General features: G+C 38.6%; 1 protein-coding gene and 1 pseudogene across 3 annotated transcripts in view; both read right to left on the bottom strand.

The window, feature by feature from the left end:
- The window catches only part of TPK1 (thiamin pyrophosphokinase 1), a 347,881-nt gene that overhangs the window by 175,728 nt on the left and 156,488 nt on the right, over window positions 1-15,665 (bottom strand). For all 3 annotated transcript variants that reach the window (XM_057733044.1, XM_057733046.1, XM_057733045.1), the window contains one exon: window positions 11,128-11,200. In XM_057733044.1, the coding sequence (XP_057589027.1) occupies window positions 11,128-11,200 (73 nt within the window). The remainder of the gene's footprint in view (window positions 1-11,127; window positions 11,201-15,665) is intronic.
- LOC130851086 (pseudouridine-5'-phosphatase-like) lies at window positions 4,732-10,814 on the bottom strand (annotated as a pseudogene).

The following is a 15,665-nucleotide window of genomic DNA, read 5'->3' as shown; positions in this document are numbered from 1 at the left end:
CACCCACACTGCTTGAGAATCAGTGTCTTCATCTTTAAACTGGAATTAAAACACAAGCATTGCCAGCCTAATATCAGTAGTCCATTTAAGAAAAATCAGACATTCTATTCAAATGTCAACCAAGAGCCCATTTCCCCTTATTTTAACTGTGAAAAAATATATTCAAATCCAAATATTCAGTCTCCTGAAATGAAACTGAAACACATTTATAGAAGCAACAGCCATTATGATGAGATGTAAAAACGATGAGCAGTTTTCTGCTATTGGATGTAATATTTATGGTATCTTATATTTATTAAAAAGAGCACAGGTTAAAAAAGTTTAGACTACTACCCTTGTCCACTGACTGTAATCTGCAAAAATGTGGGTATGGTCATGCCAGTGTTAGATGACGACAGGAAAATATCATCAAGAAACACTGATTTAATAAAAGATATTCTTTAATAATTCATGTACCCTCACCCCCCAAAAAAATCTTATCTTTCCCAATTCTGAAAAAGATACAATGAAAGGACAAGGATACAACAGTCTATCTAGGTCTGTCTCCACTGCCACAGTTTATGGTGCTGTAAAATTACCAATTGGCCTAGATTAATCTTATGTTTGTAATAGAAAATTAGTAGTCTAGTATCAACTCAACCTTTCTGCAAGTCTCATCATTTATAAGGGGGTTCACTGTATCTCTTCAATCAAGTCTTGTCTTTGCAACTGCAGGTCTACCGGGGTCTCTGACCCACACCATGTTCCAATACACTTTTTTTTTAGTAAGCTCTTTATTGGAATATAATTGCTTTACACTCTTGTACCAGTTTTTGAGGTACACCAAAGTGAATCAGCTGTATTTATACATATATCCCCATATCCCCTCCCTCCCACCCTCCCTGTCCTGGCCCTCTAAGGCATCAGCCATCATTGAGTTGATCTCCATTTGTTATACAGCAACTTCCCACTAGCTATCTATTTTACAGTTGGTAGTGTATATATATCTATGCTACTCTCTGATTTCCTCCCAGCTTCCTCTTCGCCTCCCCTACCAACCCTGTGTCCTCCAGTCCATTCTCTGCATCTGCAACTTTATTCTTGCCTTCTCACTGGGTTCATCAGTACCATTTTTTTTTAGATTCCATATATATGAGTTAGAATTCGGTATTTGTTTTTCTCTTTCTGGCTTACTTTGCTCCATATGACAGTCTCTAGGTCTATTTACCTCATTACATATAGCTCCATTTCATTCCTTTTTATGGCTAATATTCCATTGTATATATGTGCCACATCTTCTTTATCCATTCATCTCTTGATGGGCATTCAGGTTGCTTCCATGTCCTGGCTATTGTAAATCGTGCTGCAATAAACATTATGGTACATGTTTCTTTTTGCATTATGCTTTTCTCTGGGTATATGCCCAGTAGTAGGATTACTGGGTCATATGGTAGTTCTATTTGTAGTTTTTTAAGGAACCTCCAAATTGTTTTCTATAGTGGCTGTACCAACTTACATTCCCACCAACAGTGCAGGAGGGTTCCCTTTTCTCCACACCCTCTCCAACATTTATTGTTTCTAGATGTTTTGATGATAGCCATTCTGACTGGTGTGAGCTGATACCTCATTGTGGCTTTGACTTGCATTTCTCTAATGATTAGTGACGTTGAGCATCTCTTCATATGTTTGTTGGCCATCTGTATGTCTTCTTTGGAGAAATGTCTATTTAGGTCTTCTGCCCATTTGTGGATTGGGTTATTTGCTTTTCTGGTATTAAGCTGCATAAGCTGCTTGTATATTTTGGAGGTTAATCCTTTGTCTGTTGCTTCGTTGGCAAGTATTTTCTCCCATTCTGAGGGTTGTCTTCTTGTCTTGTTTATGGTTTCTTTCGCTGTGCAAAAGCTTTTCAGTTTCATGAGTCCCATTTGTTTATTCTTGACTTTATTTCCATGATTCTAGGAGGTGGGTCAAAAAGGATCTTGCTTTGATGGATGTCATAGAGTGTTCTGCCTATAGTTTCCTCTAAGAGTTTTACAGTGTCTGGCCTTACATTTAGGTCTTTAATCCATTTTGAGTTTATTTTTGTGTATAGTGTTAAGAAGTGTTCTAATTTCATTCTTTTACATGTAGCTGTCCAATTTTCCCAGCACCACTTATTGAAGAGGCTGTCTTTTTTCCATCGTATATTCGTGCCTCCTTTGTCAAAGATAAGGCGCCCATATGTGCTTGGGTTTACCTCTGGATGCTATATTCTATTCCATTGATCTTCCTTTCTATTTTTGTGCCAGTACCATACTGTCTTGATCACTATGGCCTTGTAGTATAGTTTGAAGTCAGGAAGCTTAATTCCACCAACTCCATCTTTGCGTCTCAAGATTGCTTTGGCTATTTGGGGTCTTTTGCGTTTCCATACAAATCGTAAGATTTCTTGCTCTAGTTCTGTGAAAAATGCCATTGGTAATTTGATCGGGATTGCATTGAATCTGTAAATTGCTTTGGGTAGGGTAGTCATTTTCACAATGTTGACTGTTCCAAACCAAGAACATGGTATGTCTCTCCATCTGTTTGTATTGTCTTTGATTTCTTTCATCAGTGTCTTATAGTTTTCTGCATCCAGGTCTTTTGCCTCCTTAGGCAGGTTTATTCCTAGGTATTTTAATCTTTGTTGCAGTGGTGAATGGGGAGTTTCGTTAACTTCTCTTTCTGCTCTTTCATTGTTAGTGTATAGGAATACAGGAGATTTCTGCGCATTAATTTTGAATCCTGCTACTTTACTAAATTCATCGATTAGTGCTAGCAGTTTCCTGATAGAGTCTTTAGGGTTTCCTATGTATAATACCATGTCATCTGTAAAGAGAGACAATTTTACTTCCTCTTTTCCAATTTGGATTCCTTTTATTTCATTGTCTTCTCTGATTGCTGTGGCTAACACTTCCAAAACTGTGTTGAATAATAATGGTGAGAGTGGGCACCCCTGTCTTGTTCCTGTTCTTAAAGGGAATGTTTTCAGTTTTTCACCATTTGGAACGACGTTGGCTGTTGGTTTCTCATATATGACTTTTATTATGTGTAGGTAATTTCCTTCTATGCCCATTTCCTGGAGAGCTTTTATCATAAATGGACGTTGAATTTTGTCAAAAGCTCTTTCTGCGTCTACTGAGATGATCATATGGTTTTTATCCTTCGGTGTGTTAATATGGTGTATCACATTGATGAATCTGCATATATTGAAGAATCCTTGCATTCCAGGGATAAACCCCACTTGATCATGGTGGATGATCTGTTTAATGTGCTGTTGGATTCTGTTAGCTAGTATTTTGTTGAGGATTTTTGCATCTATATTCATCAGTGATATTGGCCTGTAATTTTCTTTTTTTGTGACATCTTTGCCTGGTTTTGGTATCAGGGTGATGGTGGCCTCGTAGAATGAGTTTGGGAGTGCTCCTCCTTCTGCTGCATTTTGGAAGAGTTTGAGAAGGAAAGGTGTTAGCTCTTCCCTAAATATGTGATAGAATTCGCCTGTGAAGCCATCTGGCCCAGGGCTTTTGTTTGTTGGGAAATTTTTTTTTTTTCAAGTGTCAAAACTTTTATTCAATTTAATTAACTGGTGAGGGAACCAGTAAGATGTTACAACCAAATCCAAGGAGAATTCAAAGAACAGACACATATACAGAATGCTGAAATGAATTTGCTGAAATGAGGCAAAATTGGTCAACAGCCAGAGACAATCATGGACAATCATTCCACCCAACAATCACATCCATTTCTATCATTTTTCTAAGGCTTACACAGTTGAAAATTAGCTTAACGGCAACCAATAACAGAGAACACCTGGGAGGCCTAGCAGTAGGGACACCCTGTGGTTGTATTTTTCCCATTTTCAATGCCTCTCACGATGTTCCCATCACACAGGCTGAGTAAATCTATTAAAAGGGGTTAATCGCCAGGGTGTAGTATCTAATACATTGTTCCAAACGTGGGCTACGGCTCTTGGTGGGACCAAGGATGCACTCTAAAATCCAATTCTATCTGCATCAAAGAATGTATCAGGAAAACAAATATTCTTAAAGCGAATGGTTTCTCTGAGGTAGAAAACGCTCTCAAACGTGGATACACATCTCAATATAAGACGTAGGCTGCAATTATGTTCTGGAAATGACGGACAATACAGTTCACAGTTAGGCTCTGAGGAGAGGTCCACAGAGATTTACGGGCACACAAAGAATGTCAACGTTTGCTGATAAAGACAGTGATTTATTAAAACCTCCTCCATAGTGTGTTTCCCACTCAGACTACAAACCAAACAGAATTAGCATCTCACTTTTATCAGTTGCTACTGCCTGTTAAGATGAACCACTGAGGAGAGTGATACAGTACACAATATTTATAAATATAATAAATATGTAGATACACATATATACATAAAAGCATATACATATATGTATACATATTTTACATTTTCCAGCCATGGTTGAGAACAACAAAGAAGAGAAAGAAATGAACCCAAATTATTCAAATACTAAACATGATTATTCAAGCGACAATTTCCATCTGTATTCTGGGCTGTCTCTCTTTTGCTTTCTCTCTGTCCAGTTACGGCTCATCACCCCTTTGGAGAGCATGGGCCAGGCCCTCATGCGAAGAGAAGGCTTCGTGGTCTGCAGGACTGTTCACGTGGAGGTGTGGGAGCAGGGCTCTTGTCTGCCCTTCTTTCCAGGCAGCGTGGGTCACGTGTGTGGGCAGGGGAGCCTCTCACTCGTAGGGCAGCAGACCAAACAGCTCGGGCTGGAAGTCCTGCAGGGAACCCAGCACAAGGGTGGTCTTGGTGGTCAGGTCTCGGTTTAAGTTTCTGTTGGGAACCATGACCACCTGCATCCCAGCTGCAAGGGCCGCCTCCACCCCGTTGGGAGCGTGTTCAAAGACCAGGCACTTCTCCACAGGAGGAGCAGGAGAAAACCTCCTGGCACAGGCCAGGAATATGTCTGGCTCTGGCTTCCCACCCCTCACTTCGGGGTCATCACCCAGGATGATGTGATGGAACAAGCTGAAGAAGTCCTTGTGTCTGCCGGTCTTCCTCTGGAAGGACGCGGTCCCCGAGCTGGTGGCCACGGCACAGGGCACGTCGTGCTTCCGCAGGTGGCGGATCAGCTTCTCCACATCTGGCATGAGCGCGGCCGTGGGGAACACCTCCTGGAGCTTTGCCTGGCTGACTTCCACCAGCTCCTCTTTGGATGTGGGGAGCTGCAGGGTGTCTATGATGATCTGGGCCGCCTCCAGCGCCTTCTTGCCCATAAAGAGGGACTTCACATCCCAGCTGTATTTCTTCCCATAGTGACCGCAGATTTCCTCAAACACCACTGAGTAGAGCCGTTCAGTACCCAGAAGGAGGCCGTCCACGTCAAAAAGCAGGTGGGTGACGGGGGCACGGGCGCTGCCATGGTGCCGCTGTCTCGGCCGAGTGGGGGCGGGGAGGAGGGCGCCACACGCGCGCTCCAGGCCTCTCACCCAGCCACCACCCCGTGTGCCCCGAGCCATTCTCTGTTGGGAGATTTTTAATCACAGTCTCAATTTCCATACTTGTGATTGGTCTGTTCATAGTTTCTATATCTTCCTGGTTCAGTCCTGGAAGATTGTATTTTTCTAAGAATTTATCCATTTCTTCCAGGTTATCCAATCTATTGGCATATAGTCTCTCATGATCTTTTGTATTTCTGTGGTGTCAGCTGTTTCTCCTTTTTCATTTCTAATCCTGTTGATTTGCTGATGAGTCTGGCTAATGATTTGTCAGTTTTGTTTATCTTCTCAAAGAACCAGCTTTTAGTTTTATTGATCTTTGCTATTGTTTCCTTCATTTCTTTTTCATTTATTTCTGATCTGATCTTTATGATTTCTTTCCTTCTGCTCACTTTGGGGTTTTTTGGTTCTTTCTCTAATTGTTTTAGGTGTAAGATTAGGTTGTTTATTCCATGTTTTTCTTGTTTCTTGAGGTAGGACTGTATTGCTATAAACTTCCCTCTTAGAACTGCTTTTGCTGCGTCCCATAGGTTTTGGATTGTTGTGTTTTCATTGTCATTTGTTTCCAGGTATTTTTTGATTTCCTCTTTGATTTCTTCCGTGATTTCTTGGTTGTTTAATAGCATATTGTTTAGCTTCCATGTGTTTTTATTTTTTACATTTTTTTTCAGGTAATTGATATCTAGTCTCATGGCGTTGTGGTCAGAGAAGATGCTTGATACAATTTCAATTTTCTTGAATTTACCAAGGCTTGATTTGTGACCCAAGATGTGATCTATCCTAGAGAATCTTCTGTGCACACTTGAAAGTGTGTTCTGCAGTTTTTGGATGGAATGTTTTCCAATACTCTTGACCATCATTAGGATACTATACTGTGTTCTTCTAGGACTTGGGAGAATTAATAGAAAAGATAAAATCCGAACAAAGATCTAGAAGCCTATTCCTGACCACAAGGAACCACAAGGGTGGTTTTTACCACCCTGTTGAGAACACAGCCTTGTGTTGCTAGCAACAGTTTCCGGAATGCCTAAAGATTCACTCACAGCACAAAGACGATGTTCTTATACTTACAGTCTACCCATGCCCTTGCTATCTATTACCAAATCACCTTGGTTCTTCAATGTTCTATCTTGGCTCAACTCCATGTCCTAGAGATTTTTAGGTAATTTAATAATCTATCATTTTGCTTAGCCATTCTTAGTCTGGCCCAACTACTGCATTTCTACTCTTGGCACCCCAGAATTGGGGGTGAAAGGGAGTGACATGATAGAATTGTGCAGGGAGAGTGTTTGGTTCTCACACTGACCATTATCTCATTGCTGGTGATACTGCATTCATTCCCAGGGATGCTAAATACCTTGTGCAAGAAACTACTGTCCTGTCCAACAGACCAAAGATATAATCTGTTGAAAAGCAGTAGTAGCAACTGAGTACCAGTTTTAACAAATTTTTTTTTATAAAAAACATGGTTATTGATACAAGACCTGTCTCTAAATAGCTCTACCATTTTACTTAAGTCATTTAAGTTTTACAGGCCTCAGTTTCCACACCATAAAATTGGGCTTAATAACGCTGTTTAATTTTTATAATATTTTACGTTATTTTACATTTTTATCCATATACTTACAACATATTGCTATCTTATATCCTACACATCTACATTTATGGAAATACCTGTTTTTCTGTGACTTTTTAAGGCATTAGTTAAATACCACAACTAATTCCTTAACCTCCTAAGTATAAGGAAGCATGCTTTAAAACCCCCTTCCATATCCAGTAAAAACCCCGAAGACTATACAACAATAAAAGAATATCAAAAGTTACATGAGATATTACATTTTCTTCAAAAGGTCTCAGGAAACTGAAACACACGTGGGCATGATTGATGGAATAATTAAAAAGACTGAAATAGGTGATTTTAGCCTTGAATCAAGGAAGCACTGACTGACTCAGAGAGTGAAAAATATAAAGTAAAATAAAATATCAAGGGGAAAATCTGTAAGAGACATTTCTCATTCTGAGTTAATATTAGGGGAACCAGGCAGAGAAGAACTAAGACAAATGGGCAGAAGGGGAAACACAAAGATGTCACAGCTATCTGAAAAGGAGGCTTCATGGAATAAATTAAGAATGGTACACCATATGCATCAGGGAAGTGCAGCACAAGTAGGTGGACTGTAAGTATATATCATCAATGTTTATTGTACCTCTATGTTTAATATTAAACAGGTTACATGGATCTATCAGCATGGAAGAACCCACTGACACAAGTCAAACTGTTCTTCATCTGAAATTTCAAATTACATCTTTGGCACGGATCCAGTGGTACATCATTGCTTCTCTAAAATATGCAGCTTTCAATCTGCTGCATGTTAACTAACAGGAGGTATAAATTGTATATCTTGGTTCTTTATCCTATGGACCATATGGAATTAAGTGGTGGACCAGGGCTTGCCCCCCTTCTTGTCCAAAACCCAAAGGAACAAATAATTAAGGGTTATAGACATAAAGACAAGTGATTAGGTGGTTGGTATGTAACCTAACTCAAAGCAGGTTATGCATATAAAGACCTACTCAAAGAAAAAAACTGCTAAGGGCTGTTTCCTTCTTTCCTCTTACATATTACTAATTAAAGACCAAGACAGCATCATGACAATATTAAAATATCTTTCTCATTGCCTAACAATCCAGTTTCATCAATACCAAATCAGATGGCTTGGTAGCCAGCCTCCACATGGTTATCAATAATCCTTGCCTTCTGATACTGACACCCTTGTGTAGCCTGATCCCACACTGTACCAGGGTTAATCTGTGTGACTAATAATATCTGGCAGAAGAGACAGTAAGATGATATATCACTGATGAAATCAGATTATAAAAAAGACCACTATTTCTGTCCTGGGCTGGCTCTATTGCATACATATTTTCTTTTCCCTCCTCCTTTCCCTGGAAAGCAGCCTGCCATGCTGTGAGCAACCCAACGGCCAGGAACTGATACGTCCAACCAAGAGCCAGTAACAAGTAACAGCTAGTAAAACCAACCAACAACCACAGGAATAATCTTGGAAGAAATTTCTGTAGCCCCAGGGGAGCCTTGAGATAACAAAAAACCAGGCTACATTATAACCTCATGAGAAACCTTAAGCCAGAGTCACCCTATTAACTGACTCTCACATTTCTTACCCGGAGACCCTGTGCGAGATAAGAACTGTTTGCTGCTTTAAGCTGCTAAATTTTAGGACAGTCTGTCACACAGTAATAACTAACGAATACAGCTGGCAAGAACTGGGGTATATTCTGTTCAAAGCTGACAAACCAACTACTTGATATTTTAGTGTTTTCAGAACACTAAAATGTCTTCCTTATTTTACTTTCTTCAATAGAGCCTCAGTTTCAGCTTCATTGAAGATCCAGACCAGGTAGGGAAAAAAGTGTATTTTCCACTTTCAGTGGCAATAACCTCCTTTCATTTGTAACAGAGCAGCTTAAAGACTGCTTAAGTTGGAGATAATGGCTTACATGAATTGTGTGTAATGCTGCATTAACTTGCTGTCATTACCATCATTACTAAAACTGAAGCCAGACATTTGCCATGTGTTCTACAGGGCACATTAGCTTATACAAGACATCACTGATGCCCTCTAAGAACAGATCCAAAGAGTTCAAAAGCAATGAGTTCTCATCGATACATGAGAAAAGAAAAACTGGATTGTACTACATCAACATAGAAGTATGCAATGTAGGAATTAGAAGGTTCCGTCAATCTTACTTTTCAAACTAAACCTTAACAAACATAAATTAGCTTTGGAGGTTAAAACCAAAATTGAAGCAGGAAATAAAAGAAACTCCTCTAAAGGTATTAACTCAAAATTTTCCTTCACCCCTGAGCCATTTCAGAAATAAAACAAGCGGGCTCCCCATTCTTTCCTGCTATTTCCTCATCAGTGACAGGGACTGTCAGATTGACACTACAGTCTTGGCAAGCCAGCAGCATTCAAGAGAGGGACAGAACAGTTACATCTGGCCAGATCTTCAACTGGCTTCCGAGTCTGCTTGTCCCTGCCTCTCCCGCTGTTTCTTCTGCTCCCGAAAATATGATTAATGTCTATGAATTTGCAAAACTCTGCATTGTAAGCAAGGCTGAGGGCTTTCCATCCCAACAAGGTTGAGGTACGGAGTTAATGAGAAGTGAGACTGCGGGGAATGAATAGAAACATGCCAATGTTAAAGTAATTGAGCATGAATATCAAACACTGACTAGGGAACAGTCCTCGTTTGCTGACAGAAAGTCTCATCCGCTGGTGGGCAGATGGGGTGTGCACAGATCTGCATTCACTGCTGGCCCCAGAATTTCCATCACAACAGCCTGTACTTTATAACCTACATACATTGTTTCCTCACCTAGATTCATGTTTCACTTTTTTCTCTTTTCTTTTTCTCTTTTCCCTTCTTTCTTTCCTTGTCTCCCTCCCTCCCTTCTTTCCTTCCTTCCTACAAAAGCTTTCCTCTTTCTTCTCTATGACTTTATCTCATCCATCCCCAAGCCTTACAAAGAATTTAAAGTTTCTTTCAATAACTGCTGTTTCTTTAAAAAATGAATAATTTACTAATGCCAGTTCAGAACAACACAGATGATGGTGTGTGGCTAGAAGAACTGCTGAGGCTATAATTTTCATTTTAAAAAGCATGCACTGTCCTCTAAAGCCAGTGAAATCTTGAATTATTAATTAATATAAGACAGTCCTCTGTGTCTTCTAACATTCACAATTAGATCATCTGTATGTTCTTAAGTGGTAATGAAGATTTGCACAATACTGACAAAAGGAACACCTTAATAAGCTGTACATTATTATTAATTTCAAGTTGTAATGAATAGTGTTATTCAGAACAGAGTAATAATAGTTTCAAGAAAGTAAATATTAAAGAAAAAAATAACTTTGGTTCTAAAATTCCAGGCACACACAATCAGGCAGTTTTACAAAAATTCATTTACAAAGATGTTTTTCATTTACAATACAGTAAAACAGGCAAAATTTAAATGTTCATCAATGGGAATTGGTTAAGTAAAATACGGTACATTCATTAAGTGAAATTTAAACTGATGGGTGAAAAATGCATAATAACTAATGAGGATGTAAACAGCAGAGCATATTTTTAATGAGTCATAAAAATTATAAACTCGGGACTTCCCTGATGGCACAGTGGTTAAGACTCTGAGTTCCCAATGGAGGGGGCCTGGGTTTGATCCCTGGTCAGGGAACTAGATACCACATGCCACAACTAAGAGTTTGCATGCTGCAACTAAGGAGCCTACCTGTCATGACTAAAACTGGTGCAATGAAATAAATAAATAAATAAATGTTAAAAAAAAATTTATAAACTCATTTAAAATATACATGCTTAAAAGACTAAGCATTAATGCATATCTGACGGTCACCAAATTTCTAGGATTGTGTTCCCACTTGTCATTTTCTAAATTTCCACTTGAACATGTATGACAATTGCTAGAAAAAAACCTTTAAGGACCAAACAATGAGTTTCTCTATCCCTACACATATACCAAGAAAACTAGAAAAACACACAGGAGCAGCAATCATATGAGAAAGACCTTAAATATAAAAGTGCTAATTTTACCTTGGTAGCATAGTATTCTCTAACTTCAGGCCTAATCGAATCAAAGTCTCCACTGATGAATTCAGGCAAAAAGCTGAAAGAAAGAGTTCCAAGTAAGTCAACTAATTAAGATTACTTAGTTGGTAACCTTTAAAACTATGATTATAAGGACTAGACAAAGAGCTAACGTACTCAAAAGGAAAAAGAAACTACTTTCAGAGTGAATGGGATGTTACAGCTTATACGCTTAGTTTCAAGACAGTATGATGAAGGGGAACTCCACATACCCAACTAATGTGTCAATTTAGTCAATATCAGCCAATATTTATCTTTGGTTTAAAAAAGCTCGCCTAACACAAAGACTAATAGTTCAAAACCCTAACACAGACTCACAGCCTACTACTTTGCATAGTAGCTTCTACAAATATATACAAATTTTGATTTTATTTTACCCTTACACCAGTTCAAAACTTTCAACAGATTTAAACTGAACAAATGATGAGGAGGATTAGGCTTTCTTTGCAGAGCAGGAGTCAGTTCAAAACCATTTTCCACATATCCTACTGACATATTTCTAGAAATAGGAGTCTTCTAGATAAATCTGCAATACCACAAATGTCACAGGTTACTAAACACTGGGAGAGGATTCCCCCAAATGGATGTTTCTAATTATATCACAGTTATCTTATTTCTCTTCCCTAACATTTATATTTTTTCAGAACTCTTTCTGGAAACCCTACCTTATTGTATCTACATAAGCCATCTTTTATTATTTTTACATAAAACATCGACATGACCTGGGAGAATTTCTTCCCACTTAAAACACCTAACTGTGGAGAAATAAAACTTCCCTGGACTTCTCAGAGCTCCTGTCAAACGCTCTAACTTACTAAGCTTCGGAAGCATATATGATATGAAGAAGAGAATATTTGCTTTCATGTCTTCCAGAAATATTCTGCTCTTCATATACCATAAAAATTAGATCTAGCTTTTTACCGAGTTAATTGTTCTGATTCAAAATTGTAATATAACTTCTATATGTCTTCTCAAGATGGCCAAGTTGATACATAAGGAATTAGGTTACTAGTTAAAGGGAGAGTGAATATTACTGCTGAGCATTATATGTCAAAAGAGGTAAATCCCCAGAACCTAGAGACATCTTTAGGTCATAAAAGCCAAAACACAGGGAGATAGCCGGCTCCTAGAGCGAGTTTACTGATATAACAATGAGTTGGGGTTAAGATTCAGGCCCATAAAATTTCCACAGAGACCTTTTTGAGAGGGGGGAAGCACAACTGACATCTCCCACTTAACAAGTTAGGGGGAAATATCATAATTCCTTGTCTTTCATATACAGAGTATGCAGCTACTAGCACAGCACCACTGATCAGTCACTGCATGAGCCTATGGGTAACAGCTGGAGCACAGGGAACAGAGGTAGTAAGAACTCTGACTCAGAGTATCTCGTGTACACATTCAGGATAAAATAAATAAGGAAGAGTATTTAAAAACCCATTACTAATCTTGTTCTTTTGTACAATGTTTTTGAGTTCTTAACCCAGTTGGAAATAGTACTTCTCAGTACTTAGGTCAACTCTAACTAGTCTATGTTGGACCAACTCTCCCTTGAGCTATACATCTTCTTGGGACTAAATGGTGAAGAGAAAAAGTCCTACCACAGAGTTCTATACCATATAAATTGCATAGTTTTGCCTTTTTGTTAAACAATAATAGTTACTTATTGAAATTTTCAATCAATTGGTTTCAGAAATATTCACTGAACATCAACCATGTGCAGAAAACAACTGTTCTCTCAGAAGTAGGCAAAGCTGGGAAATAAAATACCTAGGTTTTTTAATCAACTTGCCTGGTTTCAACATCTTCCCATAAACTTTTCTCCTCAAAATGTCCCTACCACAGTATCTATGAATTTCAGTTTCATTTTATACCTATTTAGGTAACTCTCTTATATCTTACTTAGGACTGAAAATAAACTATTCGCATCTCCCAATTTTTTTTTTCCTGTTGCAAAAATCCATTCACTTTCAAAGTTTTTTTCAAATGCCTCCACCTACCACCATTCAACACACACAAATTAAAATGCATGTGGATCAAAGAATATTCATGCTTCCTATGAATGTTCATATTCCCCCAACATTCTTATGTTGAAACCCTAACACCTAAATTGATGTTACTAGGAGCTGATTAGGTCAAGAGCGCAGAGCCCCCATGAATAGATGAGTGCCCTTATAAGAGAAACCCTGGAATGCTCTCTTCCCCCTTACATCCTGTGAGAACACAGCAGGAAGACAGCCATCTATAAAACAGGCAACAGACCTCACCACACAGCGAATCTGCTGGCACTCTGACCTAGAACTTCCCAGCCTCCAGAACTGGGAGAAGTGTTTGTTGTTTACAAGCCATCCAGCCTACGGTATATTGTTACAGCAATTTAAAGGGATTGAGACATTGCTGGGAAGGATAAAAGGAATTATCCCTCCAATACCTCCAATACCCTTTTAAAGGAACTGACATCTAAGAAGTCAAGCGAGTTTTGTCTGTCAAGTGAGTCTGGCCGGTACTTCACCATGTAAAGCAGCCATTTAAACTTAGGACTCTGGTTCTGTGCAGTTCGAATCACACGACTGATTAGTAAGGCTGACTCTATGTTGCTCTACAAATTTTAGCCCCTTAGATATCTAGAATCAATTTGATATCAGTTTCCAAATATCATATTTTTTTTGACAATAAATAAAAATGAAAAATAAAAGCTGATAAAGGTAGTCAGCTGAACATCTATCCCCTTAGGACATATCATCTTAAAGAGCATTAGATCTTTTTCTTACTCCGTGATTAATGAAGGAAAGCAATCATGTAAACTCCCTTGTATATTCATGTAAAATATTAACAAGAAAACAAAATTATATAGATAAAACTTCAATAAACTTTTAATATAATTTTCTCCAATATAACATAGATGTTTTTAAAATGATTGAGGATGCTTATTTCTAAGAAGACTCCTGGCAAAAATACGTCTGGTATACGTGCTGACATGACTAAAATAATTATAACTTTTCCTGATATAATACACTAGTTTTTTAAACTTCCTGAAATGTGCTTTTGGATGTTGCAATTAAAAGCCCCTGCTGCATAACACAGGGAGATCAACTCGATGATAGGTGATGACTCAGAGGGCTGGGATAGGGACGGTGGGAAGGAGTCGTGGGAGGGAGGGGATATGGTGATGTATGTATAAACACAGCTGATTCACTTTGTTGTACAGCAGAAACTGGCACAATAGTGTAAAGCAATTATATTGCAATAAAGAGCTTAAAAGAAAAATAAGAGCCCACCAAACATTTTCTGAAGCACCTGTTGCCAAGGCACCTGGGCATCCTGAAGAGATACTTATTGGGGATGACACTTCACAGATGGAGGAACTATATTATGATATAAAAGACAGTGTACACAGGAAGATTATTTCCAGAACTATTTGGGGACTGACTTCACATAGCAACTGATGAAGGAGAAATGGATTTGTGTCCCCAGTGATCACAGTTCTGTCTACTGTTGACACATACATCACACCATTGGACCTCTCCTCGGTATCCTCAATCTACTAGTACTGATTCCTTAGTATTAAAAGGTGTTCCAAACTCTACATAAATGGCATAGGCTCCTTTGATATTTATATTTTAAATATTACTGCAGTTGCTGCTCAATAATGACAAAATAAGAGATCAAAAAGAGTTGAGAGTAACTCGTGAGTTAAAGATTCGTCACATGTAGTAACTGAGAGGAAGGTTGATACACTTAGCAAATATATCTAACCATGGTGTGTTAGTATACAACTATTGTCTTTCATAAGACATTTTCTGATACCAGTAATAAAATAAATCCACTTTTGTATCCTCTGTGCTTTGTACAGTAAAGAAGGATATCCCTCCACTGAACCTTCTTTGCTCCCAAAGAAGATACAACCACTCCTCTTCAACTTCTATAGCAGGGAATCTCTTACTTCTTCGTTTCAAGCAATTTTTATAAATGTCTTTTAGCTTCTATTAGACTTTTAAATTCTTAGAGCAGGAGCTCTCTGATTGATCTTGGTGTTCCCCAAAGCACCAAGTACATAGATGCTGATAATAATATAAAAGTGAAAAGGTAAAAGGGAAGAAGAGGGAGGGTTGGGGGGCTGATAGGAGAAGAGGGAGTAGGAGAGAAAAGGAGAAAAAGGAAGAGGGTAGGAGGAAAGAAGGTAGGAAAAAAAGAGGAATAAAGAAGAATAAGGGGAAGGGAGGGAAGGAGGGGAGAAGAGGAGGTGGCAAAAAAAATTGTAAAAAGGGAAGAGAAAGACCAGGAGAGGGATGAAAGGGGAAGAGGGCAGTGGAAAAGAACTAGGAAAGAAACCTTCAATACAAACTTATTAGTATGCCTGCTCCATAATTCTTAGTTGTCCAAATTATTTAACTTTTCTGAGCCTCATTTCACCTTATGTAAAATGAGGATAATTTGGGGTGGTTGTGAGGATTAAGAGTTAATATATGTAAAGCACTTAGAAA

Source organism: Hippopotamus amphibius, chromosome 4 (genome assembly GCF_030028045.1).
Source record: "Hippopotamus amphibius kiboko isolate mHipAmp2 chromosome 4, mHipAmp2.hap2, whole genome shotgun sequence".
NCBI lineage: Eukaryota > Metazoa > Chordata > Mammalia > Artiodactyla > Hippopotamidae > Hippopotamus > Hippopotamus amphibius.
This window is presented reverse-complemented; position numbering and strand designations above follow the sequence as displayed.